Below are 19,733 nucleotides of genomic sequence, written 5' to 3'. Positions count from 1 at the left end.
GGGATCCCCATCTACTAAAAGGACATGACATATATACAAATAGTTGCAATACATATTTATTTACATTTGATGTTTTACCATCTACAAAGTGCTTTTCTCACAAGAATCCTGTGAGGTAGTTTTTCATATCTATTAGGCGACTGACAAGATATGAAACAGGGAGCATGGAGGTCAGGTAGGGCCACATACAGGGAATGGAAGGACCTGTTAGGGGAGTGTGGGAAGGGGAGAAAGCCTTGTGCAAATTTCAGTGGAACACTGTCCTAAATGTTGGATAAGGTCTTAGTACAAGGACTTGTACCAGACAGTGCTTTAAAGTATGAAAATATACAGTGTATTGAATTTCTCACTAAAAAAAAAAATAGAGGCTACTATGTTGTAAAAGGACTTACCCATGATCAAACAGTCAGTAAATGTTAGAGCTTAGCCTTGACCCCAGGTCTTCTGACTCCAGCCACGTCCACTGCTCTTTCCACTACACTGTGTTCTCCAAGAAGGGAAAAATTACCTGTTGAGGAGCTATAAGAAGGCTTCATGGAGATACTTTCTAAATTGTACATTTTAAAGGATGGGATTTCAACCAAGATGACACAAAAAAGTATGAGTTCAGAGACAGCAATTATAATTACAGACATTTATATATTGTTTTAAAGATTGAAAAACATTTTATATATAGCAATACACTTGAGCCTCATAATACACTTGTGATATAGACAAATACATATATTACTATTCCCATTTTACAAATGTGGACACTGAGGCTCAGAGGTTATATGATTTTGCCATAGTCATGTAGCTAAGAAGTACGAGTCAGGTTGTGAACCCAGGTCTTTGTGATTCCATCCCTAGCACTTCTCCATTACATCATGTTCCCTCTAAAACGTGGGACTAAGGAAAAAGGCCCACATGTACAAAAATATTCATAGCAGCTCTTTTTGTGGTGGCAAAGAACTGGAAATTGAGAGGATGCCCATCAATTGGGGAATGGCTGAGCAAGTTGTGGTATATGAATGTAATGGAATACTGTTGTGCTATAAGAAATGATGAACAGGCTGACTTCAGAAAAACCTGGAAAGACTTGTATGGTCAGATGCTGAGTGAAGTGAGCAGAACCAAGAGAACACTGTACCCAATAACAGCCACGTTGTGCGATGACTAATATTGATAAACTTAACCCTTCCCAGCAATACAAGGATCTAAAACATCTCCAGAGGCCTTGTGATGGAAAATGATAATCACATCCAAAGAAAGAACTACGGAGTTTGAATGCAGATCGAAGCATACTATTTGCTATATTTTTTTTCTCTTCTGTTGAGTTTTGTTTCCTCTTTCTGGCAGTTCCTCCTATTGGTTCTAATTTTTACTTACAACATCACTAATCTGAAAATATGTTTAATAGGAATGTATATGTATAGCCTATATCAGATTGTGTGCCGTCTTGGGGAGGGTGGTGGGGAGGAAGGGGGAGAAAAATTTTAAACTCAAAAGCATATGGAAGTGGTTGTTGATAAATCAAAATAAATTAATTAAAAAATGTGGGACTAAGTAAGTAGCTGGAGTGTTAAGGTACTGTCAGGACCTGTTCTACATTCTGGTAATTGACTACTGGATCATTTCTCAGATGCAAATTGCTCTATTAAGTACAGAGCAAAAGGCCCTGAGTAAAGTGTTAACATATTATGCACCCATAATATAAAGCAATATGAAGTCTGACCCCTTATAAAATTTAATTACCACCTATGCAGAAGAATGGGTACCCAGGGAAGCATCCTGGAGTCCAGCCAAAATGCAGGCCTCTGTCTCTATGAACAGAGGCTTAACAGTTAGCCATGGAGGTGTCAGACTTTCCCCACTTCCTTTTCTCCCTTCTTCACCCCCTTAACCAATTATAATACTTAAAAATGCTGAGCTATAGATCTGGGAGCAGAAGAAGCAGATTAACACCTTGTTTTCCCACCAGTCACTACCCTAGAACCCTTAGGAAGCATTGAAAATGGGTGAAACACCACTGACTCATATCAGAGATGGGAACTTTCCTATACAAAGAGAAAACTAAGAAGTCATTGAGCTGCTGTGCTGCCACATAAATCCCATGAGCTGATATTACATGTGGGTTCCTCACAGAGCCAATGGATTCCCACTTTGATATACACACCTCAGAACCTGCAGTTGGTAAAGATCAGAACTCATATTTAAGTCCTTTTATTTTTCCAGTAGTACCACACTGCCTTTCTACATAACCCCTTAATTTGGGCCTACCTTGTAAACTGGTAAGATGACTTTTGAGTTTAACCACTTACCCTCTTACAAGAGCCTGACATCCAACCCTGTTCTCATTTTGCAATTAGCAAGAAGAGGCAACCAAGGACATCCAAACTCCCTGCTATAATGATCTCTGTTGGATTGTCAGATCACCCAGTTACATATTTCCGATATTGGATTTCCTGATCAAATATGGTTTCCTTTTTAAGGGTAAAAGAACATAAGGTCCACTTGAGCAGTATGAATCTCCCAGTTGGGGAAGGAGGCATCTAGCCCTTTGAGAAATCATAGCTTTGCCCTGAAGGTAAAGAGCTTAGCATCCCCTACCTCAACCTCCACTCTACTATCATTCCCACTGATATGTATTCCCTCCACCTGGGCTATTATTAATAAATTCAGTCCTGTGACAGAGCTGTATGCATTAATTCTTTATTGACTTGGGGACACCAAGTAAGTAGAAGGCAGAGAAAGGGGCTGCTCATCCCTTATGTAACCTTACCAACTACAATGTGTGTACATGTTTGTTCAGTGGACCACTAATGACTAATAATTATTCAAATTCTTCTTGCCTTTCCTATTGGCTTGCATTGCTAGTCTCTTCTTCAATATAAAATACCATACTGGAAGACTCTTCTTTCCGAGACTCCCCCAAAATGCTTAAAAACTAGTACCTGTTATTTGTGCTCATGCCTGCTTCCACACATGCTCTTAACACATAATAAACTTATTGATGAATAATGGATGAATTAAATGTGGGTACTGTGAAGGCACAAATCTCTAGTTTTAATAGTTGTAACTCATATACTCAAATTGCAGACCCCTTAATGGCATTATAGTCTAAAGTTGAGAAAATGTAAAGAACAATTCTTAGGAAAATTATGAAAAGAGAATCTCTCACCATGTGACCAACCTCATGCTTTTTCTTGTCATGTATTTCCTTGATGACATCCATTACTTCTACTTCTGTCTTCAAAGTTCTTAATTATTTCTTACAATATGCGCCTCTTCGATGCACTTGATGTATCACCCGTCTTCAATCCTTGTGATGATTCTCATGGAAATTTTAAAGGGATAGAGAGCAGACCTGTGATTGCATTGGTAGAGGGAACTCACTGGTGAAGAAATTGCATCTACCAATGTAGCATAAGCTGCACCTTCATTCAGCTTACTAATGAATGAAAAAGCATTTATTTAGCTCATACTCTGCACAAAGCATATAAAGTCTTAAGAGAGTTGCCTAGAGAAAGGGTTAAGTGACTTGCTCGGGTCACACAGCCAGTTTGTCAGAGGCAGGTCTTACTAGCTCTGAGGCCCACTACTCCATGCTGCCTCTATATAAACGTTTCATATTGATGACAGAGTAGGAATAAAAATGAACATTTGTTAATGCTTTGTCACCTTGCCTCAATATTACTAAGGTACATTTTTCTTGCACATCTGGTTCCTTCCTATCTTGTTGAATACCTTAAGATTTGATCCTTTAATGCTGACAGTCGTGTCACTTTCAGAATAGATTTTCCGTATGTATGCTGGATTAAACCAGGATGCTTCTCCCATTGCTGCCGTCACTGGTGCTAATTCTACATCCTTGTAAGCACATGCAGGTCTGGGATGTTGTGCAGTCCACATGCAGTGGCTCTATTGTGCTTGATGGGGAAGTTATAAAAACCATCATCAGTCCTTCCCCAGTTTTTAGTCCTGCTTGTTGTCCTCCCATTTTCATCCTTTAAGCTTTCAAGATAACCCCAATTAGGTCTCTTACTAAGCTTCTTTGTTTGTTTGTTTAGAGCATGGTTTTACTCTCCACTGCTTCTTTTTGCTTTATGATATGATACTACTCAAAATCTTCCATGATCCCTCTTTGGAAGAACCTACAAATTTATTTTCTAAAGTGGTGTTGCCTTCGACAGCCTTCTCTCTGACTGGCAAGAAGGTTGTGTTTGCTGATGAAGACACTCTTTAGGTCTCTTTGTTACATAAACTGTTTTGCAATCAGTAAAAATTCTGATTAAAATGGTCATTATGACAATAATGTCATTCCTATCTGTCATGATCAATAACTGCTCATTACATGTCATATTTTTCCTAAGTAACATTTTTTCTCCATGTTTTTGCTAATTCTGATCTTTGCTCTAACAAGTCAGTGGTATGCTTGTGCACAAATCCCCAATTCAGGGCTAATTCACATATCAATACAAAGTCATTTCAGATATAATTTTTTTGTGTGATGTTATTCAGTGCTTGTCATATTCATCACCTCTTGGTTCCTTTTGTAAGTTTTCAAAGAAAGTATTCAGAATAGAGGTATAAGGCTTCTGTATAATCTGCAATTCTTTTTCCTTTCTCATTCCTTATTCCATATTCATGCAGGAATTAGGAGGCCAAAGACCTACACTGGCTAAATGTCCCTAGTGCTTGACAAATTCAAACCACCAACTATTTAGCTATCCCAGTTGGAACCAAATTTTTTAGTCACCAAATAGCAAATTATGGCTTCAGCATTGTCATCCACATAACATAAAGCAAAAACAAACAAATAGGATATTGTTAACATTAAACCTTTTACAATGGAGAAAGGTCTTTTTGTATAGCATTAGAAAGATGGATGATTACAGGGAAGCCATCAGTGTGCTATACTAGTCAGAGTATGGGACTTGAAGTCGAGATCTGGTCTCATATCTCTGATAGTGTCCATGGACAAGTCACTTAATCTGTAAATCCTTTACAGCTGTCAGTTATTATTAATGTATGGTAGACTTTCCTAAGCCTTCAGTCTTTGCCTTTTTTACCTCCTTAAATTTTTTTTTTACTGATGCTTTTATTTTTATATCATTGTCGTTTCCCTCTTCCCAAAGGTCTCTTCTCTCCAAAGAATCCTCCCCTATGAAAAAGCATAGCTAATTAAAACCAACACACTGGTCCTGTACTGACAATGTATGCCTCATTTATTATTCACAAACTCTACTATGAGAGGAATGCTTACTTATGAGACTTTATGCCTTTCAAAACTGTTTTTACAGTACTGTGGACATTGTATAAATTGTTCTAATTATTTCACTCTGCAGCAGTTCATACACGTCTCTATATTTTTTTGAATTCTTTATATCCATTTCTTATAGTACACTGCCATACGTTTTCATAACTTTCTGGAATAAAAATCTTCTACCTCATCCAAAGAGAAGACAGACACAGAGATACAATTCTGTTCAGGAGAAAAAAAGGGAAAGAGACTAATATGAATACTCAGTTACCTCATGGACCAAGATTGTTTTCAAAGATGTGCAAACATGGTATCAAAGGCAGTTAACAGAGGATGAATATAATATAAAAGCATGCTATGATTCCATAAGAACTGTAGTAGCAGTGTTAAATAAAGCTAAGTCAGAATTGGGAGAAAGAAAGCTAAGGACAAAAAGGATTTTTAAAAAATAGTAAAGGTGAAGAAGCACTGAGTTCCTATTTGGGGTGGAAGGGATAATGATAATGTATACTGGACAGAAAGCAGAGATATTCTACTCTTATGTTTTTTGTTTCCTCTGCTGAGAATGATTACTGGACTGAAAAGGACAGAACAACACAGGAATCTTCATAGTTTATAAGCCAATGAGTTTGATTCTTGGCAAAATTCTAAAATGCTAAAAGAAAAATTAGCGAAAATGGAAGTAGTGATTACAAAGAGCCAGTCAGACTAGATTCATGTAATTTCCTTTTTGACCATTACTTAGCCTGATAAGAAGTGAAATAAGGAGGTGGGTAGAGAGCTGGCCCCCAAACCAGGAAGACACAGGGTCAGTCCTGCCTCTAATACATACAGGCCATGTGACTCTGGGCTAGTCTCTGAACTTCTCAGTCTGAGGAAGCTATAGAGGAATTACAGAGGAGGTGCTAACCTATATAAGTAGGAGTTTTCTTATCTGGGAACTCCCTATATCAATGAAATCACAGGTCCAGTCACTAAATCAGAGTAATGCAGTAAATGTTACTTCAAAGTACTTGCCAAAGTCTTTCATTTTATCCTCATGGAAAAGACGGAGATGTCCCTCTCCTGACATATGATTTCAAATTTTTCCTCGACCCTAACTCCTCTGTTAAACATTTATTAGACTCCTACTATATTCAGGACTCCAAGCTTCATGTCAAAAATATAGAGATTCAGACAAACTGTTATAGAAAAAAATGAGGAATGCAGACGCTTTCTGCTTTCTCCACAATCAAGGAAGATCAGGGAAGGATTCGTGGAAGAGGCAACATCTAAGCTGATCCTTGAAGAAAAGATCTTAACCAGTGGAAATGAGGAGAGGATGCCTTCTAGGCATAGGTAACAAGCCAGAGCGGATGCAAGAAGGCATAGCTCTACAATGATCAGACCAGTTTGACTAGAACAGAGTTTGAAGGGTAATAGAACAAAATAATACTGCAAAGGGAAGATGAAGTTAAGACTATGGAGGACCTCAAATGCCAAGCCATGTATTTTGCCCTATAGGCAATGGAGTGCACTGAAAGGTATTTCAGCAAGAGCGGCTATCTCTCCAGTTGCCTAAAATTCCTTTTACAAGAGACAAAGGCTTAAAATGGAAGCCACCTAAGACAGGCTTTGCCTAATTTAATGATTTTTACCCAGGGCAAATCCTATTTAAATCCAGCTGTATGCAAACAGAAGCTCCTGTGAGGACACATTTCATGCCACAGTCACTTTCCTAGCAATCTCATTTTAGATATGTCTTATTTGATTAAGACTAATTGGGTTAGTTTCCCATGTACCTGGATATTAGCTAGGGGGTTTGACAGAGAATAGATACAATCCTTCCACCCACAAAAAGGACATTTCTCTATTGAAAATTATTAAATTATATTTTTGGTTTATATAAATTTTCTGTGTATTTAATATGAATGACAAATAAAATTCAGTTTCTGGAGATGCAAATTTAAGAACCAGATCTATTCATCAAAATATCCCAAAAAGTCTAGCTAGAAACATCTGATCACTTTTACCTATTTTGGACTAGTTATATTCTCTCTCTCAATTATTGCTCTCTTAAAGGGAGTGATTAAGCTCATTTCTATGCCACTTCCAATTGGTCCATATTAATTTAAACTGGAGACATTTCATTTCCACTGATCTTTGTCCAACTCATCTTTTCACCCTGTTTTTATTGTCCATGTAATCTCTGCCTTTAAGGAACTTACAATCTAGTTGAGATGAAAACAATGAATCAATAAGAAAATAACACAAGATACTACATAATTACTAACTGGAGCTCCTGGCCTGTTTGGTGTAATAGGAAAGAAAAGGAGGTGTAAATCTTGGTGAGCTCAGAGTATACGGGACACACTTCATGGGTCTTCTGATAAAAAAAAAATCAAAGAAAGGGAGAGAGAAGAGGTGAGGGCATTTGGGGAAGCAGCATTAGTAAAGGCTCAGAAGTAGGAATGCGTATAGTATCTGGGGAGGACAGTGAAGAGACTGGACTAGATGGATTGGAGGAATCAGTTTGGGGAAGAGTAGAAGATAAGGATGGATAGGTTAAGTGAGGCCAGATAGTGGAAGGCCTGCTAACTTGAACTTGGGGTACACAGAGACCAACAATTACATTCAAAAGTTTCTCCCCAGGGTGGATTCTCTGATGTTGGATAAAATTTGAGTTCCGAATAAAGACTTTTCCACATTCCTTACATTCATAAGGTTTCTCTCTAGAATGGAATCTCTGATGATGGCTCAAATCTGAATTCCTGCTGAAGCCTTTCCCACAGTCCTTACATTCATGGGATTTCCCCCAAGAGTGGATTCTCTGGTGCCTATTTAAACTTGCTTTCTGTTTAAATGATTTCTCACATTCTTTACATTGATAAAATTTCTCCCCAATGTGAATTCTCTGATGCTGAATAAGGTGTGAGTTCCGAATGAAGCCTTTCCCACACTCCTTACATTCAAAAGGTTTCTCTCCAGTATGTAGTGCCTGATGATGAATAAGCTGTGAGTTCAGACTGAAAGCCTTCCCACATTCTTTACATTCAAAAGGCTTCTCCCCAGTGTGGATTCGCTGATGCCGTACAAAGGTTATTTTTTGAATGAAGGCTTTTCCACATTCCTTACATTGGAAAGGTTTCTCTCCAGTGTGGATTCTTTGATGCTGAATGAGTGTTGAATTAAAGCTAAAGGATTTCCCACATTCCTTACATTCATAGGGTTTCTCTCCAGTGTGAATTCTTTGATGTGCAGTACAATGTGAACTACAACTGAAAGCTTTCCCACATTCTTTGCATTTAAAGGGTTTTTCCCCAGTATGGATTCTCTGATGCTGAACAAGTGTTGAATTAAAGCTGAAGGCTTTTCCACATTCCTTACATTCATAAGGCTTCTCTACAGAGTGAATTCTCTGATGTTGAAAGAAATCTGAACTCTGATAGAAGAGTTTGCCACATTCATCACACTGATAGGATATAGGTCCTCTAGGAACTTTCTGATGCATTGGAAGATGTGAGATTACACTAACATTTTTTCTTAATGTTTCATATGTCTCTTCATCTTTAACTGTCATTTTCATGAAACCTCCCTCTTCTCTTCTCATTCCATCTTCTTTGGGATTTCTTTGCTGCTTCTCAAGCTTGTCCTTTAGTAAATTAATTTCTTTAAAGTTGCGGCCTCGACGAAGATTCACCTGGATTCCTACTGACACCATGTGTGAATTTCTTCTATCAGATACTTTCTGCTTTGGAGTCAACTCTTCATTCTTAGACCTGGTATCACCATCTGGGAGAAGAAAATATGAACATCATCTGTTAGTTACCTTGACTGTAGGTTATTAACTATCACATGCGGCCGCACTTAATAATGAACATCATTGTGTATATTAATAGAGAGAATCAGCAACCAGGAATCACTAACCCTAGGAATAGGCCAAGGGGAAAATAGGAAAATAAAGGAGCGGGCCTCATTATGAGATGGGAAGAGAGAGAGAATGTTAGGAGAGGTACAGAAATAACAGAGTAACACCAACTGACAATGTTGAAGGGACATAAAATACAAAGCAAAGTTTCTGCCCTCAAGTAACTTACAATCAATTTGGTATGTTAGGTCCAAGACACACAAATTTTGAAAATATAGTAACAGAAAACAGAACACGGATCAATTTCATTATCCCACAATAGCTTAGCTAAGTGAAAGGCTTGAAAGGAAGCCAAGTTTATTCCAGTGGAGTTCTGAGACTAAAGGTCCTATACTAATTTGGTTGATGTGATTTGCCTCCTTGAGGTTAGATTTCTCAGGAATGATTTTCTTCTTAATTGTCAGATTTATTGGAGAGTTTTAAAAAGAAACTTTATTGGGAAAACTTCACTTATGGAAGACTTACTTGTATCTTCACTTACCATTACAGGTGCTTTGCAAATCCTCTTTGTTCAAACGCCCCCGAATATTAACGCCCCCTGATTCTTCTTGTTCCAGCTGAGAGATCACAGCAGGTTTCAGAAATGGACACCCTGCCCAAGGCCAAAAGACAAATAAGACCTAACTGGATGCATGTAGCCTCTAGAGCTGAAAGGGACCTTACAGATCACTTAATCCAAACTCCTCATTCTAAAAGTGAGGAAGCTGCATCACAGAGAGATTAAATAATTTATTCAAGGTCACAGTAAAAGAGCCAGGATTTGAACTCAGGTGTTTTGACTTCAAGTCCAGTGTTCTGGTTCAATAATCTCAACTACAGTATAAGGAAGAGTGGAATTCAGTAAAGAAATATAAATTATGGGAAAGATGAGGCTATTCACCTTCACAGGCAAGCACAGTAAGTAACAGAAATTGAGTAGAGACGTTAACAGGATAAAGGAAGTAAAGGTTTAAGATTGTAAAACAAAAAGTAGAAAACAGAAATGTGGAACACAGCAATCCCATTACTCCAAATTATACTGGGTTAAAGGATCACATACTTTGTTAATACAAAGACAGACAGAGCAGAGGAGGAAATGGCAGGTTCTCTGTGCACTCACCTGTATAACAGGTGCCCTCTCTGTCTAGTGGTCCCTGTGGATCCAGGACCCAGGGATCTCCTCCTTGCTCTAGCTGGGAGATTACAGCAGGTTTAGGAAATAGAAATGCTGCTTGAAGGGAAGAAAAGGGGACAAGACATACAGAGTTATCCCTGAATCTGCAGGAGGAAGATGGGAAAAGAAGGGAAATAACATAGGGAGGCCACAAGGAAGCCTAGATGACCCAGGAAAAAGGGCTTAGGAGTATGCTCCTAATACTGTGGAGTAGGTTGTGATATATGAGATTTTGCTTAAGGGGAACAGTTAGGATTTTGGCCTCTCCTGAAGACAGAAAATTCTCACACTGGGCAAGTGTGCATCAAGGTCCAGGAGGGATTTTTTGATTCAAAATAAAGAGGTCAGGATCTCTTCTAGATAGCTGGGAAGACAGGGAAGGTAAGGATTTTGGTTCATATTGGGATGTTGCTCATTTGAAATCAACTTTGAATAGATCACTGGGAAAATTCACTAGAGAAGAAGCAAAAAAGTCTCAATTGTGAGCCAAAGGGACCTTGTCCAGAAAATACTTGAAGTTAGGGGATATGATTCTTGAGATTCTAGTTAACCTGAATATTAACAACAGCCTTAAAACCTCTAACTAGAAAGCCAAGAAAACCTAAAGGACAAATAATGTATCTAGGCAAAAGAGAGCTCTTACCCAGGGAGATCAGATTTCCATAATTCTCCAGCATCACGTCCCTGTATAGGGCCCTCTGAGCTGGGGCCAGGCTTTCCCATTCCTTCTGGGTGAAGTACACAGCCACATCCTCAAATGTCACCAACTCCTGCAACAAGATGATCCTACTGCTTCTGAGACAACCCTAACATTCAGTTCCTGCAAGGGGGCTGGGTTGGGAGAGTTAGCAGTGTGTTGTCCTGGGGGAGATGACGTGCTGGTATATATAACTCTTAGTGATAATGGGAGATGAGCATGGAGCAGGGGAAGGAAAAACAGAAAGAAAGGACAGCTGCTCACAGGGGAGGACTCAATAAGTGTTCCCATTCAAATAGGCAATTTGTACTTTAATTTATCACCAGAGGAACTTCCATAGGCTTGCAAATTTCTCACAGACATCATATTTAGAGATTTAGAGCTGGGCTTGGGCTATGTGTACAAGTGAATTTGGGTGTAATTCATTCATCTGTATTTATGGTTTTTATTCTGTGTACCAGATCTACTTCTCCTTCTTAAATATGTTAAATATGCTACCACTTCTTTCCAGATTGCTTTCATTCCTTTCTCCAGATCTACCATTCTGGGAACAATCCTTTTGGCCCTGCTACCTCCACCCAAAACTCATTTTCATATAGTCCAGACTTAACACCTTTTGACTGTGCCCATGAGAACCCTGATTCCTTATCCTTTGGATACAGCATATACCCCCATGACATGACTTTTCATGTTGCCCCTTCTTGTTGGACTTAATTTTATCACTTCCCCCAGTCCAGTGGGAGAGAGGGGCTTTTTCATCAATCCCCAATGCTACTGAAAGTCTGTAAAACTACCAGTCTATTCCTACTTACCATTTAAAGTCTATGCTATCTACATCTCTCATTTTCTCTAAATCATCACTGGTATTATTTATTACTTCTCAGGACCCATCTTCACTCCTGAGTAGAAAAACATTCCTCCTCTTGAGCATTATTCTCAAAACAGGACTCGTCTCTTTCTTTCATCTTTGGTCTGTCCCTTCCTATTTGACTTCAAACATTAACAGAAGCCAGCATGGTATAGTAGAAATAACACTGAAAATGGAGTCAGATGACGTGGGTTTTAATTCTAGGTCCTTATTAGCTAGACCAGAGCCAAATCACTTCAACCCTAGAAAATATTATCACTTCTTTCCCTTCCACTCCTTTCTTAACCTCCTACCCCTTTACCGAAATTTCTTCTTCACAAGGGGGCTGAATCCAAAAGATCTATCTTCAGAATTCTGATCTTGTTCAGAATTTGATATGGTTGGTTAAAACTATTCTTAAAACTCTCTCCAAGTTTCCACCTTGCTCAAAACTGTCAGTGGATTCTCACTGCCTACCAAATAAAAGGCAACCTGAGCCTGCTATTTAAGGCTTCTACGATATGGCTCCAACCAGCTCTTCCAGCCACAGTTCATGGTATTCCCCTTATCACACTCTGTTCTAGCTCCTGACTGTTTCCTAGACTCATCTTGCCCTCTGTCTTTGTACATACCATCACCATCTCCTATGCTAGGAACTGACTGTTTTCCTAAATGGTTTTCTTACCTCAGCCCCTTCTCCCTTTAATCAATACTTCTGTTCCTGTCTACTGTTTGTTCATGTTCTTCTCCTAAAAACTTCAATAGCTGCTTGTGGCCTTCAGAATCCAGTCCAAAATCTTTAGCCCGGCATTCAAGGCTTTCCATAACCAACTGCCTTCCTATCTGGACCTAACTGGCCATCTCTCACAACATTTCCCTCTAAAAACACTCCAGCCCAACTGGAATACTCACTGTCCTCTGTTTGTGTCCTATGCTGTTCCATAATTTTTTATTCTTTCCTACCTCTGGGATGTCCTTACCCTCTTCCCCATCTGTGCCTATTGAAATACTACCTATCTTTCAAGACCACATAGTGAGGCACAGGGCAGGGATGCTGGGCATCTATAGAAGCAGTGATTAAATGGAGGGATGTTCCAGTGATCTCAGCAGGAAGATGATTTTTTTTTTGTTTTTTTGCTAGGCAGTGGGGTTAAGTGACTTGCCCAAGGTCACACAGCTAGTAAGTGTTATTGTAAGTGTGAGGCCGGATTTGAACTCAGGTCCTCCTGAATCCAGGGCTGGTGCTCTATCCACTGTGCCACCTCGCTGCCCCCTAGGAAGCTGATTTTCTTACATGGGGCAGCAATTCACTTATCAAGGAACTGTAAGTATAAGAGCAAATGATGAATTACCTCTACTTAGAAATACTGGTTCATACTTACTTTAACTTTTGTTAATAATGTTTTCTTTTTTTAATTTTTAAAAATTTTAATCTATTTTTTTAAATTTATGGAATAAAACAAGAATTTCCATAACATGGTATAATAAAAAATATGACTGCACATGAAACTGCAAAGCTATTATGTACAACTTTTAAAATATATAATAAAGTTATCATGTAAATTTTTTCCCCTTTCTTTGACTGTTCCCAAAATGGTAGATTTGGAGAAAGGAATGAAAGCAATCTGGGAAGGAAAAAACATCTTCTTTCTCTAATTTGTGTTTGCTCTGTGAAGCTTTACGGGTAAAGCTATTCAACTCAGAGGTAACAGATGAAAAAAGCCACTCCAATTAGATTCAGAAAGTCTGAATCAGGGCTGCTCTGCTAGTAATTAGCTGTGTGGACTCTGACAAATCATAATCTCTCTAAACCCAAGTTTACTTATCTGTAAAATGAAGATGATAATGCCTGACTTACCTAGCCTCTGGGCTACTGTCTTTGATTCTTCTTCTACTTGTCTGACCCCTCTTCGCTCGTCTTTGCTGAATTGTCATCCATATGATACCCTCAAACTCTGAGCATACCCCAAGGCTCCTTCCTTGGCCCTCTCTTTTCTCTCATTTTGCTCTCTCAGGTCATAACTTCATCAGCTCCTATAGGTTTAATTATTGTATCTATATAGAAGACTTGAAGATATTTTTATATACATATGTGTGTGTGTGTGTGTGTGTGTGTGTGTATATATATATGTGTGTATGTATGTGTGTGTGTGTGTGTGTGTGTGTGTGTGTGTGTATACACACACACACACACACATATATATTTAAGTCTAGTCTCTCCTCATGCATGCTGTGTACCTCCAGCTTCTACTAGTCATTTGGAGCTGGACATCCCTGAGGCATCTCAAATTTAACCCACCACCCTTCCAAACTTCTTTAAAGGTCACCACTATATTTCAGTCCCCCAGATTTACAACCCAGGTGTGACACTCACCTCCTTATTCTCTCTAACCCCATGTAACCACTTAGTTGCTAAGTTTTGTTGATTCTGCCTTCACAACATCTGTCCCATCCTCTTCTTTCTCCAGACTCACACGACGATCATCCCAGTTCAGGTCATTAACACCTCTCACTTGGCCTATTGCAATAGTCTCCTGATTGGTTTTCCTGCCTCAAGTCTTTAGCCCATCCAATCTATTCATCACACATCTGCCAAAGAGCTAAAGCACAGGTCTGACCATGTCACTCCCTTATTCAAACTTCAATGACTCTCTGTTGCCCCCTAGCACAAATAAAGCTCCTGTCTGGCTATTAAAGCCCTTCACAACTTGGTCTCAACCTATCTTTCCACATTATTCCCTTCCTGTACTCTACAATCCAGCCAAACTGGTTCTCTTGGGGCAGCGAGGTGGTGCAGTGGATAGAGCACTGGCCCTGAAGTCAGGAGGACCAGAGTTCAAATCCGGCCTCAGACCAAACATCTGACACTTACTAGTTGTGTGACCCTGGGCAAGTCACTTAACCCCAATTGCCTAAAAGCAAATAAAAAAAAATAAATAAAACAAACTGGTTCTCTTGCTGTTCCTCACACACATTACACTCCATCTCTGGAATCCACACTTCTGCACCAACTTTCCCCTAGGCCTAGAATGCACTCCAGTCACCAAATCTCTGTTTCTTAGAAAATCTTGTTTTCTTCCAAACTCTGCTCAAGCATCACCTTCCACATGAAGCCTTTCCTAACCCATCTCCAATTTGGCTATTAATGCCTTCCACCCTTAAATTTACCTTGTATTTTGTATATACTAATTTGGGCCTCTCCCTCTATGTTATCTCCCTCAACAGAATGTAAGCTCCTTGAGTTGAGGAAGTATTTCATCATAGTCTTTGTATTTCCAGAGCCTGGAACAGTACCCAGCATATTGTAGGCACTTAAATAATAACTGATTTTCATTGTAACACTCAAATGAGATTTTACATATACTTTATACACAATATTACTAATAGTGATAATGTGTATTAAAGGCTGCTCAGACCTGTATTTACTAAACACCTCAACTCCTCATATCTAGGAGCTTAAAAGTCAAGTTTAGAATTATTTAAGAATTCTAACAGTGTAAAAAGAAAAAAGCAATAGTGGTAATGACTTATGGTAATGACTCCATTAAAAAATACAAAAAAATTCCTGAATATTACAATCACTATTCCCTGGCTGCATCTTGGAGTTATCCAGACCATTCTGCTGTGTAAGCTAGTTGATACAGGCCAGACTTTTCAATCATTTCATCATTCACTCAATAAATATTTGGACACCTTGTATTATCCAGGAACTGTTCTACTGACACACTTATTCAACAGCAGAGCTACTCCCTTTAAATTATCAAGTTACACTCAGGCACGAAGATGAACGTCCCAATTCAGACAATCTATGTATGTTTCATATTCAGTTCATGTCTCATTCCAATCCATCAGCTATAGGATATGAACCTTCACTTTTGATTTCCAGGGGCAGTTTGTATTCTAATTGGGCCTATGCTCTCTGGCCACACAAACCTCTCAGCTTTCTTATGTGTACCCTCCAAGAGTAAGCTAGGTGGCTAGGGAAACAGCTCCAATTCAGGGATAGGACTCATCAGTATGTCCATGGACCTTGCACCAGTTTATCTGAAATCTGGCCTAGTTACAGGGGGACAAAAGGAAATTATAGCTCACCTGGGGTTCAGCTGGCAGATTTATAGCAGTCATCACGGGCCCTTCTGTCTTTACCCCCCTCTCAAGGAAGGGCAAGAACGTCAGGATCTGATGGAGGAAAGGAGAAAGAACCATGAGGAGAATCAATTCTACAATACAGCTTATCCACACAGTAGCTGATACCCTACCTGTGTTTTACCAATTCTTCTGAAACTCGTATGTAAAATATATTTGCGCGTCTCCTATGCCATGGCACAATCCTAGGAACAGCCGGTTGAGACAGTTGGTAGATATGGGAATGGCACAGGATAAAGAGAAAAAACCAAGACCATTCGACCTAACATTCAAGGACTTCCACAACAACTTATCTGGCTTTCACTCATACTATTCCTCTTTATGAAATGACAAAAAATGAAGCAGAAACAGTTTTTGCCTTCAAAGAACTTATATTGTACTGGGAGAAACAAAATCTATACAATATAAATACAATTTAATTCCCAGGAAGGAAGGAACTCATGTTGGAGGCGATTTGAGCTGGGCCTTGGATTCTTGGAGGAAAAGTTGAGGAAGGAGCCCTTCCCTCCCCATGCATTCCAGATATAGGGGATGGCCTGTGCAAAGGAGATAAAATGTTGGGTCTCATTCATAAAATGAGAGGGTTAGACTGGATGATTTCTTAACTCAGTCATTCAGAACCAAGAAGGATCCCAGGGACAAGGTGTTTTGGAGAGAGTGATTTGGTGTTAAATACTGGAGAAAGGTCAAGAAGGATGAGGAATGAGAAAAGGAATCAGTTGACAATTTAATAGTTCTAAGATCATACATTTGGAACTAGAGGGGTCTGTAGAGGCACATGTTGTTGTTCAGTCATGCCCAATTCTTCATGACCCCATTTGAGGTTTTCTTGGCAAAGATAGTGGAGTGCTTTGCCATTTCCTTCTCCAGCTCATTTTACAGATGAGGAGACTGAGGCAAACAGGGGTAAGTGACTTGTCCAGGGTCACACAGCTAGTAAGTAGCTGAGGCCAGATCTGAACTCAGGAAGATGAGTCTTCCTGGTTCCAAGTCCAGTGCTCTATCCACTGAGCCACTTAGCTGCCCCTTAGAGCCACATAATAGGGTCTTAATAAATGCTGGCTGAATAACCTTAAGAGGTCATCAAGTCTAATCCTCTTATTTTACAAATGAGATCCCAAAAGGTTGTAAGGGATTTTCCTAAGATCACTTGGGTTTTAAGTAACAGCCAGGATTCAATCAAACCAAGGTCTTGTGACCCCAAATTCTCCATTGCACAGAATTCAGATAAATCTACTTGGGAAGCCAATTTAATTAATCAACAATCAATTAAGGAGTATTTATTAAGCATGTTCCAGATGCCAGGCACTGAAGGATACAAGCACAAAGAACAAAACAATCCCCACCAGCCAGGCTAATTCTGCAGGCCCCTCCACAGGGATCTCCAGGAGGAACAGTGGAGCTGTCCTTTACCTGGGGTGCTGCTACCAGAGCGGGGAACCTGTCCCCAAAGCCCGACATCACTCCCTACGCCAGCCAGGTGCAGGTGCGGGATGAAGGCAAAGCAGGGATGTCCCTCTGCTGGCTCGCTCCTCCTCCTCCCCCGAAACTAGGAATCAGCAAGGGGGGAGGGGAAGAGGAGAGGGCAGGTTACCAGCTCTTCCCAGCAGCCCCCGGAACTCCCCTTCCCGGTCCTGTCAGGTCTCGTCTAGTCGGGGCCCCATGAGGGTCAGGCGGCGGCTCCTCGGGTCCTCCCCCACCCCGCGGTCGCCCTGGACGCACTCACCGAGACCGAGCGTGAGTCCCGGAGGCAGGGAGACTGACGCCTCGCTGTTCGGAGGGGCGCAACTCCAGCTCGCCCAGACCCTGGTTCCTCCGCAGCTAGAGACGACGATGGCCAGAACGGAAGTGCGTCACCAGGCAGCCGTGGGCCCCCTCCCACGATTCCGGTTTCCCTGCTGGGCCACTTGGAGGTGGCCCTGTCTCTGTGGTGTGCCCTCGCTGGGAAGGGACGAAAGGGATTTTGGAAGGTCGGGAAGAAGCTGAGCTACTTCAGAGCCCGTGGAGGCCGAGAGAGGGTCCCTAAGCAAGACGTCCTGGCAGGGGAGTGGAAGATTGGCGTTGGAAAGGGGAGAGTTGTCCCATTGGATAGGACGATCGGGGGCGGGGGTAATCTGGTCAATGACTAGCTGAGTTGGTAGAAAGGACGGAAATGACTACAGAAAACATCAATGTTCCACGTGGCCCTCGGTTTCATTGCCCTCGAGGCTTTCTTGACAGCGTAGAAACTGTTGCAGCTGGAAAGAATCTTCGAGGTCATCTGGTTAAGTGCTTATGTTACTTCCTTTCATCTTTCAGTGTAGCAGCCAGACAGGACTATTTTCTGGCCCTTAATATGTACTGAATTTTTTGCCCCAGTGCACACTCTTCCCTATTCTGGAATATCATCCATTCAGTTAAGCAATTCAACAAGCATTTATTAAGCCCCTGTAGTATACAACATGCTGTGTTCTATGTGCTTGGATACAACATTAAAACTAAAAAACTGGTCACCTTCCTTCAGGAACTTCTATTTTACTCGGGGATACAGCAGGAGAGATAAATTAACACAAAATAAGTTCGAGGAGGACTAGAACACTAATAAATTGGGAGATCAAAAAAGGTTTTGAGTAAAAGGTGATTAGAGATCACCTTTAGCTGATTCTTAATGAAAGCTAAAAATTCTAAGAGGAAGAGGGAGTACGTTGCAGAACTCCTATGATGCTAAGGCTGGAGATGAAATGCTAGGTTTGAGGAATAGCAGGTGGGCAGGTGTGGCCTAATATAGTCTGTTGAAGGAAGTAATGTGAAATAAATCTGGAATGGTAGTCTAGAGTAGTCAAAAAGAGATTGAATTCTTCTTGACCTCTCTGTAGCTTTTGACACTGTTACTTACCCTTTTCTTACTCCCCCTTACTCTCTTCTCTCTAGGTTTTCATGCTACTATGCTCTGTTAGTTCTCCTCCTACCTGTCTGACCTCCCATTCTCAGTGTCATTTGCTGGATCTATATCCAGGACATACACTCTAACTATAGGTGTTTCTAGGGCTCTGTCCTGGGTCCTCAAGTGCTTTGACTGAATCCAAACTTCACAGAACAGATCCCCTTAATAAAAAGAATTTGTTCTGTAAAACTTGGACTCAGTCAGAAGACTGCACCCAAGGACCTAGAAGGCTACATGTGGCCTTGAGGCCATAGGTTCCCCACTCCTGCTCTATACTGTTTCACTTGGTGATCTCATCAGGCCCCATGGATTAATCTAGTCTGACCTCTAATCTCTCATCTCCAATTGCCTGCCAGACAGCTTGAACCATACATCTTGTACTGTTGTTCAGTTGTTTCAGTTATGTCTGACTCTTTGTGACCTCATTTGAGGTTTTCTTGGCAAAGATATTGAAGTGATTTGCCATTTCCTTCTCTGGCACATCTTACAAATGAGGAAACTGAAGCAGAGTTAAATGACTTGCCCAGGGTCACCCTAGTAAGCTAGTAAATGTCTGATCCAGATTTGAACGCAGGCCTAGTGCTGTATTCATTGCACCTGCTAGCTGTCTTGTAGACATCTTAAACTCAACATGCCCAAAAGTAAACTCATCTTTTCTCTCTAAATCCTCCCATCTTCCTAACCTATTACTGTTGAGGGTACTATCATTCTTAACTGGTCACCCAGGCTTGCAACCTAGGTGCTCTCCTAGACTTCTCACTAGCTCTGACCCTCCCATATCCAATCAGTTGCGAAGGCCTATCAATTTTACTTTTGTA

The 19,733-nt window shown here is 40.4% G+C and overlaps 1 protein-coding gene across 2 annotated transcripts; it reads right to left on the bottom strand.

Annotated features, from left to right (window-relative positions):
* Positions 1-5,181: 5,181 nt before the first annotated feature.
* Positions 5,182-18,101, bottom strand: LOC144456778 (uncharacterized). Of its 2 annotated transcripts, XM_078152419.1 has the most exons (6): positions 17,719-18,101; positions 15,939-16,025; positions 10,946-11,072; positions 10,249-10,356; positions 9,631-9,741; positions 5,182-9,013 (listed from the first exon to the last, which is right to left on the bottom strand). In XM_078152419.1, exons 2-6 carry the CDS (start codon positions 15,969-15,971, stop codon positions 7,623-7,625), a joined length of 1,770 nt encoding a protein of 589 aa, XP_078008545.1. In that variant the 5' UTR covers positions 15,972-16,025; positions 17,719-18,101; the 3' UTR covers positions 5,182-7,622. The 2 variants fall into 2 exon arrangements, with proteins under 2 accessions (XP_078008545.1, XP_078008546.1); XM_078152420.1 differs by lacking the exon at positions 10,249-10,356.
* Positions 18,102-19,733: the final 1,632 nt, after the last annotated feature.

Source organism: Phascolarctos cinereus, unplaced genomic scaffold (genome assembly GCF_003287225.1).
Source record: "Phascolarctos cinereus isolate Bilbo 61053 unplaced genomic scaffold, phaCin_HiC Scaffold_4;HRSCAF=312, whole genome shotgun sequence".
Taxonomy (NCBI): domain Eukaryota; kingdom Metazoa; phylum Chordata; class Mammalia; order Diprotodontia; family Phascolarctidae; genus Phascolarctos; species Phascolarctos cinereus.
Note: the sequence above shows the minus strand (reverse complement) of the source record. Positions and strands in the feature narration are given on the sequence as shown.